The sequence below is a fragment of the Zeus faber genome (genome assembly GCF_960531495.2).
Source record: "Zeus faber genome assembly, chromosome: 19".
Taxonomy (NCBI): Eukaryota; Metazoa; Chordata; class Actinopteri; order Zeiformes; family Zeidae; genus Zeus; species Zeus faber.
The window spans coordinates 8,420,983-8,444,499 of record NC_137206.1 but is presented as its reverse complement, the minus strand read 5'-3'; the positions used below and the strand labels follow the sequence as shown (position 1 = coordinate 8,444,499).

Below are 23,517 nucleotides of genomic sequence, written 5' to 3'. Positions count from 1 at the left end.
TCGCTAACTGTATTTACCTAGTGCACTATAGCATAACTGCTAGTTTGCCACCTTAGACTTACTATTACTAGTTAGCATAGTGCTAATCAACGCTAACTTCTTATCCCTTTCTTGACTTGCACTGTATTCTGCCGCGGTGACCCCTTTATTAACCCCCATGAGGGTGAACTCAAGCTCATGTCATCATTTATTCATTGTTGATAATTAATCCCCATGAGGATGAATAAAGTTGCATCCGATCCTATCTCGTCTTTCTGCGCTTCTTCCGTACATCTCCATCCCTCGGCTGTTTGCACAAGGGAGCCGGCGAGATGGAGCGCCTGCGCTTCAGGGAGCGAAGCGCCTCGGCCCTCGGCCTCAGCGGGGCGGGGGACGGGGCGGGGGACGGGGCGGGGGACGGGGCGGGGGGACGGGGCGGGGGACGGGGCAGGGGAGCCGAGGTTATTAGTCTGGAGATCAAAAGGCGAGGGTGTCCCCCCCCCCCTTCCCTTACAGACGGGCGGATACGCTGACAGGAAGGCGGGGGGGGGGGGACGCGGGGCGTGCCAAGTCAACAGACCTGGGCCCCCCGCTGCTCGCTGCGGCCCCGGCACACTCACCTCATGTGTTGGTGAACACAGAAGGGACGAGCTGCTGGTGCTGCTTGGCCAGGTTCTCCTTCACCTGGAGAATGTGCCCTGGCACGGAGATGTAGAAATAAGCACTCTAGTAATTACACTTGTAGACTGTAGTAATAATTTAGTAATGACATGGTAATAATGTATACCTGATAATAACTATAATAATAATAATGATCATTTATACCTTATATACCCATACCAAGAATGTATCCTGTGCAACGCATTGCACTTTGTACATTCTGTATATTCTTATATATTTGTTTATTTCTTTTTGTATTTTCTGGGGCTATATCTGGCCATCTAAATTTAATTGTATTTGTATTATTTTAATACATTTAAATTGTATTTTTTTTTCATACAGAAGAAGAAGTAGAAGAAGATGGGTTTTTTTTGTACAGAACGGCACCGATCCTCGCTGTGACAAATCCCTCATGCAAACATGTATGGCATATAAACAGATTCTGATCCTGGTTTGATGGCACAAAGCTTTTTGTTACTTATAAACGCAGCTAAACAGTCTTTTAGCTGTGTGTATGATTAACCCTTTATGAACGCGTCACGTCCCTCTCTTCTGTTACGATAGAACGATGCCGGGAGACCGGAGCCTCTGGGGCCATACCCACGACAGCCTCGTCCAGCTCCTTGGGGTTCTGCCTCCCCGGGTCGTTCAGTTGGGCCAGCACCGCCTCCAGGGCGTTTGGATCGGATCCGTTCAGAATGAAGTGCTCCAGGAACCTGAAACGGGTCGTAATTACGATATAACACCCGAGTGTCTTCAGCAAAGGTCAGAACTGTGTCGCACCGCGGCTAATTCCATGTCCAGTCGGTCCGAGAGACACGGCGCCACGGAGGACGACCCCTTTTTTCCCTCTCAGTAGGGACTGGATGAATGACATTCATTTTTAAAGTTAATTGTTTTGGTTATTGTTTATTTTTCTTATGGAGCCCAATTTCCGTCAATATCGTCTGCTTTCGATGCTCGAAGACCTGATTTGAACATTTCCACCAACAAAGTGAGATTCGCGGCTTTTCTGTGTGAAACACCAACTGGCGTAGTGCCCAACCTCGATCGGCAATCAAATGTTTCACCAGGCTACGTTTGCAGAGCGATTTAGCTCCCGATTAGAGCTAGATTAACAAAGCTTGTTAATAGTGAGTAATACGGCTAAATAGGGACCCAGGAGCCTGCCGTTAAACCCGGCAATGGCATATTTGCTTTTATTGGAACGCTCGGCTAGTCGTGCCGCGGGGAGGGGGCAGCATTCCGGGGGCCCGGGCAGACGAGAGGAGAGAATCTCCAAGAGTAATTATCTTCTGTCCTCTGGGCCTTTTCCATCGCCTATGCGCAGGCGACCCTTAGAGGATGAGTCCGCCGTGTCTGAGCCCGGTCCTTATCATTACATCTGACGCATCCTTTATAACAGCGCGACTCCCACTCTGCTGTTGAGAAACCAGCCCCTCTGCTGCGACCTCCCACTGTCCACGGGGCGTTTTGAGCCTTGCAAAGCAAAGAATGAAATTATATTTCAAGAGATCCAACACTTATTTTAAGTCTTAAACGTTTGCCCCATTGGGCTGCAGTTCAACCACAGTGAGAAGCGACAGCAGCGTGGTCAGTTTCCCAATAGCAAGGGGATCAGAAAATGTACATTCTTTCCCCCCCAGTGTGTCTCTGAGGCTACAGACAGACAGCAACGAAACACGCATCTGGGGCGTTTGCCTCTGCCGTCACCTTGCTGCGGCCAGCGTCACGGCAATGCACATGTCGTTGCTCTGGGTGACGCGCAGCGCCGCCTCCACCTTCTCCAGCATCTCGGGCCGCCCGGCGAACATGGCCACCGCCGGCGCCAGCTTGGCGACGCCGTCCATCTGGCAGTCCACGTCGCAGCCTGGAACGCAGGCGCAAAACCCCGACGAGCACATGGAAAGCCTTGATGACATCGGGTGCCAGGTATATCAGAGGGTATTTAAGTGTGGAGCGTGCGTGTCAGAGCAGTACCGGTGTCTTCTTTGCCAGCGTCCACGTTTCTAATGAAGGCTTTGAGGCTCGCATTCATCCACGGGCCGTCAATGGGGAGAACAGCTTTGGGGCCTGGGGGGTGACATGAAATGAAACCGTGAACCGGTAACTCATGATAAAAGCGTGATTATGGTGATGTGCGCCGTTTTTAAAAACAAACAGCAACAACCCCCTAAAACATACCGTGTGTACCGCCGTCAGGTGATTCTGCTCTGTCCATTTTGCAATTAACCACATCCAAAGTTCATGTTATACATGTCACACATTACGCGGCTCTGGGGAATACCCAATCCTGATTGGTCAAAAAGCGAAAGTGCAAGTCTGTTGTCAGGGGCAACCACCACTCCACCTGGATTTGCATCCCTCGTATCGCTCCACCCTATTAGCTCGCGGCGAAATCATGTGACCCTACATGGAAACTGCAATGGAAGACTTGAAGAGATGAATGTGGATATGTTCAATTCCACGGTAATAACGGTAAATATGTCGGGTGACGTTCTTTGTAGGGTGAATAGTTTGCTACGCTGTTGTGGCGAGTGATAGACTCCCGATCACCCTGGAAGGGGTTACTGTGCTATAATGACTAGCTGGCTGTACATTATCCCCGACACATATTTTTGGCCGGATATATCACCAGCTGTGGTACGAGCGTACTTTCCAGCCCCTGTTGCCATGATATAATGCTCACAATCACTATTTCCAACATACACAGGCACGAGAGATGGCCAGTTTGTTTGAATAGGGCGTCTTCTCACATTTAGCATTTTGTCAGCAAAAGCACCTCATTCCCACAAAAAAAGGGAAACACCCTGGAAGGGGGAAGCATGACTGCATGGAAAAGTATTTTGTGGAAAGGGGATTTCCCCACACAGGCAGTTTGGGAGAACATAATGCACGGCGTTATCGCCGATAGACAGAAGCGCTCAGATCCTTTCTCTGTCGAACGCCGGGCCAAAGATTATCTCGCTTTTTTCCTTTTTACATGCGTGCTCATTTGCTAACGGGGGAGTCTGGTGAAGCGCTATCTCGCACGGGGGGAGGAAGCAGAGCGGCCTGCTAGACTTCTGCGGGCCCGAATACCTCCTTTCTGTCCGTAGGGATCGTTGAGCGGCAGATCGTATACCGTCCCCCGACCAAAGAACTTGTAGGAGCGCTGGGTCAGATCCTCCACGTCGACATCTGTTGGACATAAAACAATGTTCCACTTTGTTTATAGCTTCAGCAGCGAGCCGTTAAAATGCACACGTTTTAGGCGGCGCCGCCTGGCCCCGCGAGCCGATATGTCACATCTCGCGGCCAGAGCGCGCGTCTGAAGCCGAGTACCTCCGCAGTGACTCAGCGATTCCAGCAACACGTACGCCTGGTCCCCGTAGCACGTCTGCTCCCCCGTCGTCCTGCGGTAGAAGGGATTTGCCGAGTCAGGGCGAAACTCTGGACACGGCTCAAGGTCTGAGAGAACCTCCTTCAGCCTGCCAGGGTCGTAGATCCAGTGCATGGGCTGGGCTGCGTGTGTTGAGAGAGGGAGGGAGAGAGAGAGAGAGAGGGAGAGGGGAAAGAGAAAGGGATAGAGGGTGTGCTATCCATTTTAAGCACAGTGCAATATCCCAAAGAGCTGCGCTCCACTCCGAGGCATTTGGCAGACAGTGACACAACACAATAATTGACTTGATTTCCTGACTGTGGAACTGGAGCCGCATGCGTGGGCGCTCGCACGGGGGCTGACGCACATGTGTTCCCGCTACGTTTTTTTTTTTTTTTTTTTTGTTTTCGTCGTCTGGCGGGCGGAGGCCGCCTCCTAGCAACCGCGGGTCTCTGCGGCAACGGAGGGAATCTCGATACCTATGATCATGTAATTCAAAGCGGCAATACAAAAAACTGAGCCACTGTTAAGGGTCTCTGTCTTTGCAGCCCGTTGTGTAATAACGTGGCATCTCAACGTTTTTAATTCACACTTTACGTCTCGAAGGAACCCAATGAAGCCCCCCCCCCGCGTGGCCGTGGTATCTGCCGGGGCAGACGCGCAGATGTTTCCGTCAGATTGAAATCGGCGACAAGCCCGTTTGCACGATACCACAGTGATCCCTGCCCATCCCTGAGATCCGACCTCCGTGCATCCGAACGGAATGAACACACACCGTGGCACTGCGACTGTCCCACTTTCCGGCTTTATTTAAAATTGATGTCATGGGAGGCGAAAGCAAATGTTTGCCGCTCAACTCTCGCAAACACGCGGACTTGGAACAGTTTGACTGCTCGTCCTTTGGAGTCGGTTGGTTTCGTGTCGTTTGTAAACGGTGGTGCGAATATCTAGACTCTTTGCGTAGAGCTTGGGTCACACCGCAGGCGACGGAGCTTCTGTGCCCCTGGGGTGTGTGGGCGCGTCGGCTCAAAATCGACTGGCTGCTGTGGGCAGGCCAAAAATTTCAGAGGGTGAAGGTGTAGCTGTTTACTTGGCAAAATAAATAACCCCTTGAAAGAAAATACGTAAATAATCTTGCCATCTGTCCCTGAAAATAAAAAAAATGATCCTTGTTGGAGAAACATAAAATGACGCGTTCCTTATTTTACCGATTAAGGGACTTTTTTCATTTAAAAAAAATGCCTATTCATGAACAATACACAGTGGTTCGTATATGTATATATATATATATATATATATATATATATATATAAATAGTTTCACATTTTAGGCTTACCTGCTGCGTCGGCCACAGCTGCACCGATAATGGCCCCCACAGCTCTGTCGGCCACAGTCAAAGCCATCTGGATTCCCTATTCCAATAAGAGTTAGTGCCTGTAACATCATCTTCTTACAGAAACATATCAACGACTTCATCTATAACACCCGTGTATACCTTCTCTCCTGACCCAAAAAAAGACATTTTCTAGTTTTTTGGTTCATCAATAACACACATGTTTGTATTAGGATGTCTCTTATAAGCTATGAATCCACAGATTAATGTTATTATGAGGGTGTTGAGTTGTTAATGCATCCCAGTTAAATTCAAAACACTCTTATATTTATATTTGTTCTTACCGTAGGGTCTCGCCTCCTTCCTTTAAACAGTGTTGTAACGAACTGAGGCTGTCGATGGGTGTGGCGTGCTGATAAGCACACTTACTTCAGTGATGACCCGAGATAAGAAGAGGGGCCCAAAAATATGGGCCCTGCTGTAAAGGATCCTCAGGGGACATGAACTTAGACGTGGGGACATGATGTGGAAAAAAAATAATTGATTAGAAAATGTGGACATTTAAAAAATTTGTCCTATTTTAAAGATAGAGAAAGACATTTAAAGACATTTAATTCATATTTTTACTTGTGAAATACCCACTGTCAAATAACATTTCACTGCCAAGATGGCGGCATATGTCAACTTAAAAATTGCAAAACCTTTTGAGACTAGAACCCCCATATTTAACTAAAATAAGTTATAATAAATAGATGATAATAATAATAATAATAATAATAATAATAAATAAAGCTGCAGGCAGCAATACACAGCATACAGCAATAATCCATTATCAAGATTCAAGATTCAAGATTCAAGAGCTCATTTGTCACATACTTATACATACGGTCATACATACAGTATATGCAGTAAAATGTCATGACACCCTGTGATTACGCACAATAACCTCTAAAAATACAAAAATGTGCATAATCGACGCGAGGTGCTCGCACAGGCGGCCGCGAGGGGCGGCACCACAATCGTGATTCTAGGTTCTATAATATAATATATTGTATATACTCTATAATAGTATTAATTGTCTGTGTTGTATTAAATATTAAAATTTTCAAGTTCCCATGGAAATATAGCATCAGTTCATGCTGTCGCTCCTCTTTACATCAGCATTATGTTTAAAACAAGTTAAATTTTCCGAGTTTCCAATGAAGGGAGCATCAGCTCACGTAATGACGCAAGTTTTCAGAGTCCCGGTGACACACAGAATTACTGATACAAGGATAAACTTGTTGCGTGTTATGACTTTCTCCTAAAAATTAGAAGGTGGCCGTCTACTACCTGTGGTCCAGAGAGTCCCGCCTCATGGTGTCTCTGTTGAAGGAAATTGATTAAACACCGCATGTCCCTCAGAGACATTTCATCGACTTTTAAAACATTTGGGACTAAAATAAAACAGACACGTTGCTCTGGAGCGGCAAGCGAACTCCACGCGTGATGTCACAAACACAGAATATGTTTTGGACTGTTTTCAACTTCTTCAGTTTGCAATGTCACCACTGGCTCGAATGCCGCAGGAGGACACGGCCCTGGGTTAGATGGAACAGAATGTGTTTACACATTTACAAAATGGGCAAAAGAATAAAATATGAAATGAAACACCCCGCCGAGGTCAAGTAGGTACGGCGATACACACACACGCGCGGAGTTTGTAACCACTCCAGAGCGACGGATTCCACACCACGCTGCGTTCTGACATCACAAAGTGTCTTACTCCTCTTATCTCGCTCCACCACCCGACCGGAGGTTTTCGAACGTGGGCGTGTCGGCGATGCGCGAAGGTTGGTTTACTTCCGGTTAAATTTCGTCGTTTTTTTCGCTTAATTCCTGCGCCGAAAGTGGATCGATGTGGATGAAACTTAACATAAACCATGAGATGCCTGCGATGTCCTGGTTATAACGACACCTCAACCGTGTCCGTAGCGCCTGTGGTCGTCCTGTTCCAGACACTTTTCACCCGAAAAGTGCCAAGGAGAATATTTATAATAAAAATCCGAACAAAAACACGAGATGGACACCTATCGTTTAATATAGTACAATAATAGAATTACAGTGATCACAAGTAATAAAGTTTTTACTCCCCACTCCATGGACTGTTTTTAATACATTATATTCTACTGTTTTAATTCTACATTTGTTGGCCTGATGTCATCGATTTAACTGTGTGATCTATTGCAGATAGTGTAGATTGATTGGTTGCCTCTACACTGTACTGTGTTCATCCCGTCCGGCACAGAGTTTGAAAACTGCTATTGTAAAGACCCGAAGGATCCACTGGCAGCGGTAAACCTAAAAGCTACAATTAGAATAAAATACTCACCAAAAAATGTGGTCGACTATCAAACCAAACCTGTGTTTACGTGGTTCGGAAGCTCGCTCGCTGGGCAGTTCCCCCACGTTTTTGTTCCACTCGCATTTCACACAATCGCCTTGTCGGGAAAAATACGTGAGGCGTTGGGGCAAGCAGAATAAACACCGAGCAATTGAACGGCAGGGATTAGAAACAACATGGCAACCAGTGCTGAACAGAGCCGATTCTCACCAAGCCTGTAGGCCACTAGCACACACATGCACTTTACTGCACATATCTGTATATACAAATGGCCTATCCTATATACATAACTCTATCCCTTCTATTTTGTACCCCCACTTTGTATGATCTTTTCGAGTCTTATTTTATTTTCATTTTATTTTATTCATATTTTTCTGTTTACTAACCATTGTGATTTAGGAATCAGTTAGTTTCAGTTAGTTGCTAGGTATTAATTAGGTTAACTATTATGTTCGGTTTAGTAACTATTGTGCATAATCTCCGGGTGCGTTGCAAAGACATTTCACTGCATATATGTATGAACCTACGTATATGTATGTGACGAATAAACCTCTTGAATCTTGAATCTTGAATCTAGCTAGTGTAATAATTAGAGAGCGAAAGTGAACAAAGGGACAAATGGAATGGGGGCTTTGAGGTGTAGGATTTTTCATCGCCAGCTGACTCACTTTCAACTTCAAAAGGCTGTATTGTTCAGTCACAAAGAGCCAGAGCGAGTGCGGAGACGTGGATTCATCCAAACGGTGAGTGGGCATACCAGCTTGGATGATCAGAACTCATTCCTCTGGCAAGGCTCCGTCAACAAGAGCTTTGGAATGCAAACTTTTTGGCGCTAAAGGGATTTACCCTTTCCAAAATGTATGGGGAGTTTCGTAAAAAAAACAACCAAAAACCATAGTATAAAGGACTCCAAAATCAATGTCAAATAAACCTCTTGTTGGCCGCAAGATTTTCCTATAATGTTGTACTCTACACTTATCGATCTAATGCATCAGTTTGTAGATCAGTGTAATGATACACTACTATACGATACCATAGTTTGCGGTGTCTGCAAATGGGTCAGGTAGAGATTACAGTACATCGAATTCTGGGTCCTACACTCGGCTTTTCCTCTCTTCGCCCCATTTTCCGCCGTTCCGCGGTGTCGCCTCCATGACGAGCCGGATTCACATTGGTGCTGTACCTGCGCCAGTCAAAAATTTGCCTACAAACAGGCAGTATATGGACCACTCTATGGACATTCATTGCCCGGCGTTCCAGTGGCCAGTTTTGCGGTGAAGCCTACGTACCGCCGGCAACCGTACGCCTCCCCGGCGAATCACGTGAAGGTTTCCATCAGTGCGGGAATGGCGTCCCCCTTCACAGCAAAACTGTTCGACATTTTAAAATCCCAAATGATCTCATGTAAGAAAAAGGAGGGGGGGGCGGTCGGACACCATTCATCCCCGGTCTCCCGTGGGTGCCCCAGCGCCATCGATTTCTCCTCCGGCCCCCCTTGAAGCCAGCGGAATAGAGCCCCATCACTCAGGCGATCAATAGTAAAACCAAAACAATGAACAAAGGCCTCGCTCTGGCCCCATCGCAACGTGTTTTTGGGTCGTTTTCGTACGTTGTTGTTTTTTTTGCACCTGGAATTGAAAGGGAAAAAACAATCCTAGGTATGCGCACGTCCCTACGCATCAACACACGAATAAAGATGCCTCGGTGACATTGGAGATAAGTGGAGCAGGGCGAGCCAACAGGAAATGGCATTTGCTTTTCTCGGGCGGGTGGGGGCTGAGGGGTGATAACATGCCCTTCACAGAGGGCGAAAAGAGCTGTGCAAATACATCACCCTCTGTCACTGGATCAGGTGACACAGTGAGAGGGGGCTGCACCTCGAAACATTTGCAGGAGCGGGAGCGGAGCGGCCGCGGACAGTGTGGCACTGCCCGAGCACTCGGGGGCTTTGGGGCTTTGATCGTCTGGCACGACGACACGTGTGCGGCGGTGGAGTTGGGGGGTGGTGGTTGGGCGGGGGGGGCGGTTTGCGGGACACCCGGTGCCAAGTCTCACAAATAGACCATGCAGGGAGGTGGAGACAGCACTGACCCTGTTAACCCCCCTCCGTCAGACCGTTCCCTTTGGGCTGAACTGGGAATCCAGGCTCCTCCTAAAACCTCCGTCACTCTGAAGTGAACCATCAACGCCGGGCGTTGGCGCACGCGTCGCCCAACGGCGGCTCTCAAACCGATGGGCGGGCGGAGCCGCCCCCCCACGGAGGCGAGACGCGGTGTCGTTTCAAGCCTAGTTCCACGGCCTCCGCGGGAATGCTGTTAATTGCCGGCTGCACGACTGCGGCGCTCCCTTCCCCGTGTGGGAACACGGAGCTGCAACTTGGTGGGGCGAGGCGGGAGGCGCCGAATCGCGCCTCGGAGCTACGGCCACCTACACCTCTCCTGCCATCCGTGCAATGCGAGCTATGGCATCCGGTTGTGCCACCGAGGCGGACGCGGGGGTTCATTCCGGTCCCGGTCTCTTTCTGTCACACTCCCGGGCCCCTTTTGGGAATGATGGACGCCCAACCTCGGCCTCCATTCTAAACCTAAGCCCACTGCGGATTGACGTAAATCTCGCCCGCAACACTGCGGTGTCGGTTTACGGTTTGAGTTTTTGTTTTTGTTTTCTGTTTTCCCCCTATTCAAACTGTCGAACACGGTTTTAGGATTCTCTCCCTTCTTTAGAATTGCTTCATCTTAGGTTTTACTGTCGCCTTCCCATTTCATAGGCTTTAGATTTAATGATCTCGAGCCGAGCTGCCCTTAATGGCTTGTGACAGCAGATTGATCGGAGGCCATCTCTTCTACATAATGTGGGCTTAATAAACTGGTACCTGGCGGAGATTGCACTAAAGCCTCAAGATCCCTCTTTACTGAGTCACACGGTGGCTTGGCATTCCCATTACTGGGGGGGAGGGATTTAGCGCGTTTCATTTGGTGCCTGAAATCCAATCAATACCCATCCAATGGGATCTGTGAGCGATTTTTCATTCCTTTCCAGGCTTAATATGCAAATAATTTCGCACAGTATTATTTTTTTTTATTAAAAGAGATGGGTTCAAAGCTTTAATTAAAAGCCTGATTGGTTCAGCAACCCCCAGGAAGGGTGCCGATGCTGACAGGTAGGCAGGGAGAAAATTGGGAAAATTGTCCGGTGCCCCGGGGGATGGATCATTTACTTTGCCACATCTTTGATTGCGATCAGATGCAAAACAAAGGCAAATTGCCCTCAGCAGCAAAACTTTATGGCCGTGTTTGCGCTGTCATATCATTAGCGCGACGTCTTTTCAGAATTGGACCCTAACGCGGTGCTATTAGCGGCTGCAATCCATTCTTTGTGAATTTGCCCCTCTGTTTCGTATGCTTCTTCGTAGGACCCAAATGATGAGCACAGGGGATTTAACATCAGATGCTGCGTATTATTTAGTGGTGGAAGAAGTATCCAGACCTTTAAGTAAAAGTATTTTACTCAAGGAAAAAAGTGAAAGTACCACATTGATGTAAGAGTATACTGTACCTTTCTGCCGCAGATGAGTGCTCATGCATATCCTGATTATAATTAACAAAAATATGGTTTAAGGAGCGTCATAGTAACTTACAAATGTATACATATATAAATAAAAAAAAAAAAACTAAAGTTACTTGACTGTGTTAGAAACGTAGTAGTGTGGTGAGTGTAGATGTTTGTGGAGTAAAAACAAAAATTCTGCATCACTGAATATGCATGATACTTGAAAAAAAAATTGAACTTTGTGTCATAGCACTTGTCCTTTCTTAGTTAAAATGTCTTTAATTCTCTTTATATACTATGCAGTAACACAGTCAAAAATATTGTGTCCTTTCACACCAACTATTTTTGTATGTATTTGCTGTACACAATTGGTTTAAGAGCCTCACCCCTTCAACTGGTGAAATCAACACATTTCTTTTTTTGAAAATTGGGAAATCATGGTGTTACAGCAGTGCACATCAACACAATAGGCAATAATAAAGCAATAAAAATAAGAAATACAGTCTGCAATATACAATAAAGCTAAAAATGCAACAATAAACCCATCAACAAATCAAAAATGATAAATGGAAAAAAAAAAAAAAAACTGTTTCCCACAGATCCAGAGGCTGCTCTTTCAAAGGGCAGATAAGGGGGGAGGCTGAGGACGGACAGATGTTCAAACACTGTGTAGGAAATGAACTGAGGCGCGCCAGGAAGCGCCTCTTAATAACATACATTTACATATCGGGACTGCAAGGTTCCAATTAAATATAATGAATTATAGTCCGGTAGAAAAAATGATGAATAGTCTTTACATGCAAATAATCAACCCGATCTATTTTCTTCAACCATTAATTCATTATATTTAGTTATAGATTCTTTATGGATTATTCTATATATCCCTCTATCCATTCATCCATCCATCCATCCATTTATCTTTTATTTTACGTTCATTTATTTCATTTGTTTTTGTTTCTGTTGTTTGTTTGCTCCTTTATTATTATCACTTTAAATAATTGATGACTGCAAATGATCAATTCCTAAATGTCTGTTCATCACTTTGAGCTGCAAATCTATCTATCTATCTATCTATCCGTCTGTCTATCTATCTATCTATCTATCTATCTATCTATCTGTCTGTCTGTCTGTCTGTCTGTCTGTCTGTCTGTCTGTCTGTCTGTCTGTCTGTCTGTCTGTCTGTCTGTCTGTCTGTCTGTCTGTCTGTCTGTCTGTCTAACTATCTATCTATCTATCTATCTATCTATCTATCTATCTATCTGTCTGTCTGTCTGTCTGTCTGTCTGTCTGTCTGTCTGTCTGTCTGTCTGTCTGTCTATCTATCTATCTATCTGTCTGTCTGTCTGTCTGTCTGTCTGTCTGTCTGTCTGTCTGTCTGTCTAACTATCTATCTATCTATCTATCTATCTGTCTGTCTGTCTGTCTGTCTGTCTGTCTATCTGTCTGTCTATCTATCTGTCTATCTATCTGTCTGTCTATCAGTCTATCTATCTATCTATCTATCTATCTATCTATCTGTCTGTCTGTCTGTCTGTCTGTCTGTCTGTCTATCTATCTATCTATCTATCTATCTATCTATCTATCTTTTAAATATCAACATTTTGCTGCATAACATAAGTACATGCAAAATAAAATAAAATAAAATAAAATAAAATAAAATTAAATTAAATAAAATTAAATAAAATTAAATAAAATTAAATAAAATTAAATAAAATTAAATAACATTACAACAAACGTCCCCTCACTTACTACATCGACGTCTGTAATGTCACACTTCACAGAGAGCGACAGAGAGGGAGGGGGGTGGGAAGAGGAAGACGATAGAGAGAGAGAGAGACAGACAGAGAGAGAGAGAGAGAGACAGCGAGAGAGAGACAGAGAGAGAGAGAGACAGAGAGAGAGAGAGAGAGGGAAGAGGAAGGAGATAGAGAGAGAGAGCGAGAGAGAGAAACAGAGAGAGAGAGAGAGAGAGAGAGAGAGAGCGAGAGAGAGAAACAGAGAGAGAGAGAGAGAGAGAGAGAGAGAGCGAGAGCGAGAGAGAGAGGGGGAAGAGAGAGAGAGACAGAGAGAGAGAGGGAGGGAAGAGAGAGAGAGACAGAGAGAGAGGGAGAGGGAGGGAAGAGGAAGAAGAGAGAGAGCGACAGAGAGAGAGAGAGAGAGGAAGGGAGGGAAGAGGAAGAAGAGAGAGAGCGACAGAGAGAGAGAGAGAGAGGGAGGGAGGGAAGAGGAAGGAGATAGAGAGAGAGAAAGAGAGGGAGAGGGAGGAGGGCTAGGAAGAGAGAGAGGGGGAAGGAGATAGAGAGAGAGAGAGGGGGGGGGGAGGAGGGAGGAGATAGAGAGAGAGAAAGAGAGGGAGAGGGAGGAGGGCTAGGAAGAGAGAGAGAGGGGGGAAGGAGATAGAGAGAGAGAGAGGGGGGGGGGAGGAGGGAGGAGGGAGGGAGCGCACTCTGTACTGGACTGTCATCCTGGGATCCATTCGTTCGCCGAACTGGTGAAGGCGGCTTCACCCGTTTTCTCCGCACCTCCCGGGCTGTTTTCTGCGGCGGATCGAGCGATGGACACCTTTTAAATCCCCACCGAAGACCGTCCCTCGCTCTGTGTCTTTCCGTATATCCACCCCAATATATATATATATATATATATAGAGATATACACATATATAGAATTGGATCGGACTGACTATGATGGAGTACTGGCGGCAGTGCGCGCTGTGGCTGATCCACCGCAAGGTGCTTCCAGCGAACCACCGGGTGACGTGGGAGTGCGCGCAGGTCTTCGACCTGGCGCAAACCCTGCGGGACGGGGTGCTGCTGTGCCAGCTGCTCAACACCCTGCGGCCCCACACCATCAACCTGAAGGAGATCAACCTGCGGCCGCAGATGTCACAGGTAAACGACCGGGGAAGGGAGGGGAAGGGGGGGCGAGGGTGGGCACCGCCAGTTTGAAAACTTTGAGCGAGGAGACCCCCGAGTGTCTCGGTCCACACGGAGAGCCCTCATCCCGGCGCGGCGCTCCCCTGCTCCGCCCTCTACAGGTGATGCCGGAGGCGTGTGCGTGTGCGCGGCTTACAAGGGCAGCGCACCTGCGGTGAAATGGACGTTGGGAGCGTCAGAGCACATGCAGTGTCCCCATCGTTAGTCAAATAATTGTGTCGTCGTAATTTTGTGTCATAATGTCACCAAGTGATGTCATAATCGTGTGTACACATTTCGAACATTTGTTCATGCGTCTCTTAAAATGTTAAAAGTGCGGTTTTCGGTCCGCAGCACACTCACAGCATTCATCTTGTTCATGAAGATTTTTCTAGATTTCTCCATAAAACACCTATACGTGTTCGTGTGCGTACCTTTAATGCTGTTTCAAAATGTAAAACATTTTATTTGGAAATGCATCTCCTGAAGTCACTCTCGCAACTTTTTCTGTGTGCTGTTTTAAGTCTACACGACGCCAATAATGTTGTTTTTAAAGCTTTTTCTAGATGGCCCTATAAACCGCCTATACTCCTATGTGTGTGTGTGCGAGTGTGTGTGGTGATAGATAGACAGATAGATAGATAGATAGATAGATAGATAGATAGATAGATAGATAGATATATAGACAGACAGACAGACAGACAGACAGACAGACAGACAGACAGACAGACAGACAGACAGACAGACAGACAGACAGACAGACAGACAGATAGATAGATAGATAGATAGATAGATAGATAGATAGATAGATAGATAGATAGATAGATAGACAGACAGACAGACAGACAGACAGACAGACAGATAGACAGATAGACAGATAGACAGATAGACAGATAGACAGATAGATAGATAGCTGAGGCCATGTGGCTGTCCCGGACACCATCTGCTCCACGAGAGAGAGTGTCACGGCCTGGCCAGATTAAAATTCTCCTTCATAACAGTAAATCTGGGTCCTGGCTCTGTGACAACACACACACACACACACACATGTACACACACACACACACACACACACACTCAGACACACACACACACAAACACACACACACCTACTGGGCCTGCAGACCTGCCTGGGAGAACCGGACAATAACATTCACTCACACACGCCTAGACCAACACACAGCCTGCGTGGCTCCGGATGGGTGCCGCGCTGTCGTACCAAAACCCATGAATAAGTTTTGTGTGTCTCACTCTGCTGGCCCGCGGCTCGGCTGATGGAGAAGGATATCGGCCCCCTTTTTCCTGGAAAAAAAGGCACTCCGGGGTCAGTGACACAACAGGCACGGTCAATACGATATGCTTTTACAGCTGCTCCACAATCCAATTGTGTCCCCATTGTCCGACGGGAACCCCACAGGTCAAGTGGGCCATTTAAATGAGCGTGAAGCGTCGGCGATAATGCCCGTGGTGTTCTTTTTTACAGCTTTCGGCTCCCACGGTTAAATCGACAAAGGATCTATTTTCCGGGAGGTATCCAAAAAAATAAAAAATTGTACGTTGTCGCCGTGAGGGGGAGAAACCGATTGGTCCAGTTACCGTCAGGGGACCACGCCAATGGTTGCAGTTATCAATAAAGGGAAATGGTTATTGGGCAGCATGTGATCACACGCACGCATACACACACACATACACGCACACACACACACACACACGCACACACACACACACAGGAGCCTGGATGTGTGCAGAGTGGATGTACCATAGTTAGCCCCAGTGCCTGGCTGGGCTCACACTATGTTATTTATAGTTACGGACTTGTTATGTGCACGGTCGGCTGCCTCAGTCACACTGTGATGTAGTGAAGACGCTACATTTGAACGGCCACTCCATGATGTTTGCGCCCACGGGAGCAGGTGGCGAGGCGTGCACGGAGCTCGCAGATGGGACAGCGTGTATAAGCGTGCAGGCAAGGACCAGCGTGAACCATAACGCTTCCTCACAGCAGGCAGAGACCAAACACGGCGCACCGATTGTAATTACAGTCCAAATGATTTTTTTCCTCCGTAACCTACTTAGCAACCGCGGCCGCCAGATCACGAGCGTCACCGCTATCTCCCTGGGCGCGGCGCTCGCGGTGAACGTCAATTCAAACGGCGCATTAAATTGCACGCGGCCCGACAACTTTCCACCTCTTTATGCAGATGCGAAATCGACATAAATGAGGGGCGGGGTCGCCTGTCACAGCGCCCTGCATAATTCATGAGAGCCGGGGAGATACCGTCTTATCATTGGCCGATCGAACCCCGGGGGACGCCGACGCGGCCTCACCCGGGGGACCTCTGAGACGGAGAGACAAAGGCAGCCAAGGGGAGAGAGGTGGGGGTGGAGATCCCGCGTGTGTGTGTGTGTGTGTGGGAGTGGGCCAACAAAGACCCCGTCTGGCCCCCGTGGATGACTGTCCCAGGACAGCGAGTCGGGCGGAGGGGGGTTCACCGGAGGGTTGTGTTCCGCTATGGCGGCGCTGGAGCTGTGCGAATTGGAAGCGTTTCGCACTGACGGAGGCTGAGGAGGCGGACGAGGCTCTCACTGTACGTGTCGCACGTGGAAGCTTACGTGACTGTAGGAAGGTTCCAGTGAACCTTAGAAATTCGGGCAAGTTCCAGAAACTAGGAACCTCGATACATGAGTCAGTTGCGTTCGCCGTGAAGACACTCGGGGCTGTGAGCACCGCAGGGGGAGAAGCACTTTTTTTTTTTTTTTTAAGAAGAAGAAGAGGCGAGAAATGGCCCGCGCCGCAACAGCTACCGTTATGACGAAAGGTGACGACAGATGTGACCCGAATGAGTAAAGTTTGGACGGCCAATCCCCGGTGTCTGAGCGCGTGTGTACTCTGCGCGTCCGCCCGCGTAAAATCGCCTAATCGGCGTTGTCGACGCGAGGCCGTTTGAAGGCGAGAATTAGCGCCCCTCTTTGATCGTCGTTTTTACAGGGCTGTAATGAACCAATTACGGCGTCTAGACGACGGTCGACCGCCGCTTGGCCGCGTTTCTCCTTTGTGCCTGTTGCGAAAAAAAATTCCACATATCCAGTCCATGTATTTTTATCATATACTGTAAGTAGTTTTGTAAGATTATGCCGATGGATAGTTTGTGGAAAAGCACAGCTGGTCTGAACCTCAACAAGGCTGTTATTAAGCTTTCACATCGACACACACGCACACACACACCAGACGCGCACACGCACGCACACACACACACACACACACACACACACACACACACACGCACGCCACACACACACACGCGCACGCACGCACACACGCACACACACGCACGTACACAGGAAACGGAATAGAGGAAGGAACTGAAACTAAACATGGCCCCCTGTCAAAGCCTGGGCCGGAGTGACCGTGATGTCAAAGCCAGTGGCGCGAGAACCTTCCTCTGTGCCTCAGAGCGCCGGTCGCTTAGTGGAACACGTAGAGGAAGCTTCAGGGTCCTGAGCTGTTCGAATCGATGAATGGTCGCTTGCGACACGCCTTCGTTACAGGGCGCAAATCGCGAAAAATGAACAAGAGAACCGACACGTTGTTTGTTTGAGGATTTCAAAGGACAGGAATTCTGCTGGACTCTGTTGGACCGGTGCCCTTGCAGAGCTTCTATGTTGACGGACAGGAAGTCGTCTTGATCATAAAGCACTCCCTTTCGGTGACGTCCGTCAAAAGTCTTTGCATGACCTCATCAAGACTCAACACAACTTTCTTATATCACAGCTCCAGAGCTTTGAAAGTGGTGGTCGCGGTGGAGGTGAAGACGTTGGCTCTCTGTACATTTTTAGGCGTGGCGCTTATTTTAAAGATGGCGGTGTCGTACGGGCGCTTTCCTATCCAGATGAAAGCCCCCCTGGTCTCCAGCATGTAACGCGTAAGAGGAATCCCTGCACAACATGCTCTCCACCCTCCAAGGTCAAACAACTGTTCAGCTGAAAATTGAGTTGAGTGTCAGGCCGGTACTCTGTGATGGAGTGCAACCTGAGCTCTGCAGGCGGAGGTCAGCTTTCTGACGGATTTCGTGTGGATGGAGGAATCAATAATATCATTTTCTCTTAGTCTCTCCCGTGGACTCATTAGGAAATGGGATTGCGCCTGTCGAAGAGCCGCCAAAAAAATACAAAAAAAAAAACCCTCCCCTCAAGGGAATGCAGCCACAGCCGACGCATCGGTTCAACGCAGCGATGCGTCTCGTTTAAAACTCCCAACGCGGGCCAATGAGGTTAACGTGGATTTGCTCAGCGATGTCGTGGCGGCGAGGCGCGCCCTTCGCAGGGACGTTGCAAACGCAGGAAGGACGAGGCTGTGGTACTGCAACACGAAAGAACCCCCCCCCCCACACACACACACACACACACACACATACAGCATATAGCACACAGCACCGCTGACCTCCGTCACCAAGGTAACAGCCTCATCCAGTGCATGATTGGCAAAGGGCTGGACTTCTGGTGCATGGATAATGTTTAATGCTGATCGTGTTAAGAGGCGCTTAGCAGTGGAGACTGCACCCCTGATCAATGTTTATTCCGTTATTGATATCTACTGGTGATCCTTAGTTTAATCACAGCTGCACCGACCGGGCACTCGCTCTGTAAACGCTTTAAGTCCAATTCACCGGCAAAGGACCCTTTTTATCATTTTTATCATTTGAATTCCCTCCTGGTCAAAGGGGGACAGGACGGCGTCAGCGGATCAAAATCAAAAAAATAAATGATAGTGCCGACGGCTCCCGGGTTGAATCCGAGCGGAATCAGCGGTTTTGCCCTTTTCTTTTGCGGATGTCTTGCTGGAGTGATTCCAGCGTTTGGGGGTTCTACGTCCGTCCGTGATTGTGGACGAGAGCTCTCGCCCGTGGCTAGAAGCCACGGCGGCGTCGGCAACCTTTACCGACAGATCTGCTGAACAGGAAGCATGCCGACCGTGCCGTAGTGAGCTATGAATAGACGCAACAGTATCTGAGGGTTGTGTACCATTCACTGTACACGCGCGCGCGCACACACACACACACACACACACACGGACACACACACACACACACACACACACATACATACACACGTGCTGCTACTGTAGACTGGCTTAGAAGGTCCAGCTTAATGACCCTCTCTCGCTTTTGTTGTTGCCGAGATTATATGTATAATGCATCCTGTGCTCCCTCACCGGGGGGTGGGGTGGGGTTTTTTTTTAGGAGGCCACCAGATGATGGATGGGTCTTGTCTATGGAAACGTGAACGTCCTTATTTGTGTAATGGAGATGGAGGGGGAAATGCTAAAGACACCCTTTTTGTGCTCCCTATCCTCGCACACACACACGCACACATACGCACACGCACGCACGCACGCACGCACGCCCGCACGCACGCACGCACACGTCCGCCCGCACGCACACACACACACACACACACACACATAGGTCAGGCACTCACCTATCACAGCTGGAACATCGTTCACACTCTTTTTACAACAGGCTTTCAGAGCGAGCGAATCAGGGCTGGTGGGCGGAAGAGAGGGAACAGTGGAGGCAGGGCCAGCTGTCTGTTCAGCATTCACGCTCCAGTAGGACGACGCATGCTTGTGTTTGCTGCTTGTCTGTCTGTCTGTCTGCCTGCGTGTGTGTGTGTGTGTGTGTGTGTGCGTCAGTTCTATGAGTGAGCTGGTTCGAGCATGGGTGCATCCACCGCGCCGAAAAAACAGTGAAGGATTGTCATGCCCTTTACAGCCCCCGCCGCCACCCCACCAAAAAAGCCGGCTTTTCGTCCAACAGGTGTTCGCTTCCCGATAGTGCAACCCCAGCCCTTTCTTTAATGTCAGTCATACGCTGTCCACTCTGATGGAGGTGGGCGGGGGTGGCTACGCATCACACACTACGGCGTGTAAAGCTAATTTGATTCCTTTATCGTGTGGAGGATGGAGTACGCTCTGAGTGTGCGGGGGCCACGGGGTTAAAGCCGGGCATTTAATGGAAAATGCCAACAGAGCCACTTGTTTTTTTTGGGGGATATTGTTACGAAGAGTGGTCGTGTGTGTGTGTGTGTGTGTGTGTGTGTGTGTGTGTGTGTGGTTGTTGTGTGTGTGTGTGTGTGTGTGTGTGTGGTGGTTTGGGGTGAAGGGAGGTGGAGGAGGCGAGGGGGGGGGGGGCGGGGGGGTTCTGGCCACGTTTCCATCCCTCTCTTTTACCTCGGGCCATACATGGCGGCAAATGAGACGCAATGGGAAACTCTCAATTGGATTAAACTTCATTGTCGGCCATGGCAGGGATATTTGCACGGGCTGCCAAACGCTCCCAGGCAGGGTACTTATCTGTCATAAATAACGGGATGGAATTGTGTTGGCTGATGGGTTTTATTGTACGGAATGAAGGGAGCCCATCTCGGCAGAATTTGAGATCTCTTTCTGTCCCACTCGCTCAAAGCACCTCGCGAAAATTAAAACAGCCTTTCATTGCTCAAAGACCAAGTAAAAACTATTGTGTTACACAGAGGCGCTTGACATGGAGTCAACTAGCACTACTGCGTATGTTACTGAATGAGATAATGGGAGTACATTAGCTTGGATTTGCTCTAGAACGTTTGCCCCTGCTCTCCTCAAACACCCCCGTGCCTCCAAACCCGTGAGAGAGAGAGAGAGAGAGAGAGAGAGAGAGAGAGAGAGAGAGAGAGAGGGAGCGAGAGAGAGAGGGAAAAAGAAGCACATCTGTTTCTTTTAGAGTCAGCAACATCTTCGCCTACGCCCCGACCTTGGACTTCCATTTCCTGGTGACACAGAGGATCAGAGGTCTGACGTCTCACGTGATGTGATATGACCCCATTTTCTTTTGATTGGCCTGTACAACGCCAGGCGTATTTTGCGCGCATCGATCGTGACCTCGGTCATCGGTGTCGACTTGTAGTAATGCTGTGAAACGATCTTGTCTAACCAAGAAAAGGGAACAATCTTTTACCGACAGAAGAATGAAAAATCATAGCGGTCGGCAAATCTTGGCCATGAACTGCAGGTCACTTAAGGGCTTGGCACCCTTCACTTTCCTGGGTGAATGACCATTGCAGGAGGCAACGTTTGGTCAGAGTGTTTAGTCCTGAATTCCTGAATGCCCTTGCTGACACCGGTCAGCCGGATCGGTCGCAGTTGGTGAGCACAGTGGGCACAGTTATCCAGAGTTGGCCGGTCGGTCGCCCACCTTGGCTACCCTGGCGGGTTTGGCCTATTGGTGCTGGAGCTCACTGGGCCAGAGAACCAGTTTCCTAGATCCGGTCCCGGCCAAGATGACTGGCTGAGAGGGGAGCCGCCCGGTCATACGATATAATAATACAACGAGACGCGACACTGAATTACTATTGTGTGCTCGGGGACTCTGAACGCTCTCCTCCCTTGTTAGCCTTTGACCCTCTTGACACACGAGCATATCTCCCTCATTGACTGACTGTTAGAAAGGGGGAGTTGTTCCCTTATCCCTGTCTCTCCTTTTGCCTCCGTTACCCTTTGTCTTCCCCGCAGAGCATTCAGTATTCATATCAGATTCAGTGGGTTTTTAGAAAGCTTTTTAACTCATCCAAATTAGATTCTTTGTATTGACTGCTGATTTGCTCTGTGAGAAACTGCCATTTGATTGCCATTAATTGACGCACACATGGCATAAAGCAAGAGGACAGCCTCGCTCCGGCTGTCTTTCAGCACGTATATATAAGAGTGAACGAGGACAGAATTTCATTAAGTACAACAATACACATGGAGGCGGGGGTTGGGGGGCGGGGTGGGGTGGGGGTGGGGGGGGTGGGGGTGGGAGTGGGGGGGTTGGGCATGAAATGCTCCTGCTTGTTGCTATGGAGCTTTGGCTTGTATTGCGGAACACATAAGCGGATCCTCATTGTGGAACCAAAGCATATACTATATATATTATTTTTCTTCTTTGGGTATATCTTCAGCAATAGCTGAAGATATAACCTGACGTAATCGGAGCTGGTGTAAGGTGAGGGGCTCCATCCTCTGAGGACGGTCCCTGATTTGTGTTAACCATCCACGTAGCTCAATACCGAGTCAATGGCCGCTGATGCAATCTGGAAGCCCTCCAAATCCCCGCGTTTGTGGACGTTCTCAAACACACAGTTAAGAGGGTATGTGTTTGGAGGAAAACCCTGTATGCCGGCTGCACAATTTGATGGAATTGACACGCAGTTGCTCGCAGGCAACGCATGTGCACCTGCAACACCTGCAATCACACTATGCAATTGGGGCCCATCGCATCATGAGCCCCTGGGGTTCTGTATGATACTCCATGCAAGTAAAGAGCCCCTTGCTCAACACTCACCGCCCGTCTGGCACTCGTACATGTTCGGTAATACTTTCTTTCGCTGTCTCTGTCTCCAGCCGAACGCAACAATGTTTTTTTTTTTTGTTTTTTTTCCTCCTCTCACATGTCCTGTCAAGCTGCTTCCCTCAGATAATTTGCTCGGGTCCCTTGGGACACTCTGGAGACTCCGGGCCCCCGACTACAAGATGTGCTTGTCTGATAAAAGAACGCGATGCGTGAAAGTGTAAACATTCAATATATTTCGCTGGTTGTCCGCTTGCGCCTGTTTGCTCTACACCCCACTCTTATCTTTGGAGGGTTTTTTGGCTGCCGGCCTCTCTCTCTCTTCCTCTCTCTCTCTTTCTCTGGTGAAGCCAACTGTGAAGCCTAATGCAATTGGAGATGAGAGACATTTCATATTTGATGCATGCATACGCACTATGCAGACAAATGCGATCTCGCTCTGGAGCATGAGGGTGGAGGAGGATGCATGAGGGTGTTCCTTAAGAACAGGGGAACATTCTGAAACCCAACAATTCGCTGGGTTTCGAGAGCTGTGCACCGGTGTCTGAATAATATTGGGCTGCTGGTTGTCCAATTGCATTTACTTTAAGGGTTAGGGCTCGCGCAACAGACCTCGAAGACAGGGAGAGCGTAACGAGCAGCTTAAGAAACAGGAAACTGATGATACAAACCACTTCCTATGAACACTGTCTGTTAGCCAAGTCTCCGATGAAGAAGAAGAAGGGTGAGAAGAAGAAGAAGCAGAAGAAGAGGAACCAGCAGAAGAAATCAAGTGTCAGGTCATCAACGAGGAACTGACATTGTTTACCAGAGTCAAATAGTCAGCTGTTTTTTGAAACATTGTAGCCCGAACAATGCAGCGGTAACAATCCAACCGAGATAGTACATTTTTACCAAGCTGTTTAGTCTACTGTCTCAGAGTTTGTCTTGCAAGATCCCGTTGTCTTCGCAGAACATTTGGGTCTGTGCCAATACCA

General features: G+C 48.3%; 1 protein-coding gene and 1 pseudogene across 2 annotated transcripts in view; one reads left to right on the top strand and one right to left on the bottom strand.

Moving 5' to 3' along the window:
• LOC307244898 (crystallin J1A-like) overlaps positions 1-5,717 on the bottom strand; it is a 7,938-nt pseudogene extending 2,221 nt beyond the window's left edge. The window contains exons 1-8 of the transcript XR_013844775.1: positions 5,678-5,717; positions 5,337-5,412; positions 3,964-4,143; positions 3,721-3,819; positions 2,620-2,712; positions 2,353-2,509; positions 1,240-1,355; positions 600-677 (exon numbers count right to left, since the gene is read on the bottom strand). The product of XR_013844775.1 is annotated as a crystallin J1A-like (transcript). The remainder of the gene's footprint in view (positions 1-599; positions 678-1,239; positions 1,356-2,352; positions 2,510-2,619; positions 2,713-3,720; positions 3,820-3,963; positions 4,144-5,336; positions 5,413-5,677) is intronic.
• Positions 5,718-13,946: 8,229 nt separating this feature from the next.
• vav3 (vav guanine nucleotide exchange factor 3) overlaps positions 13,947-23,517 on the top strand; it is a gene marked incomplete at its 5' end in the record, with an annotated part of 88,991 nt that continues 79,420 nt past the window's right edge. The window contains one exon of the mRNA XM_080020271.1: positions 13,947-14,153. Within this exon, the coding sequence (XP_079876397.1) occupies positions 13,947-14,153 (207 nt within the window). The remainder of the gene's footprint in view (positions 14,154-23,517) is intronic.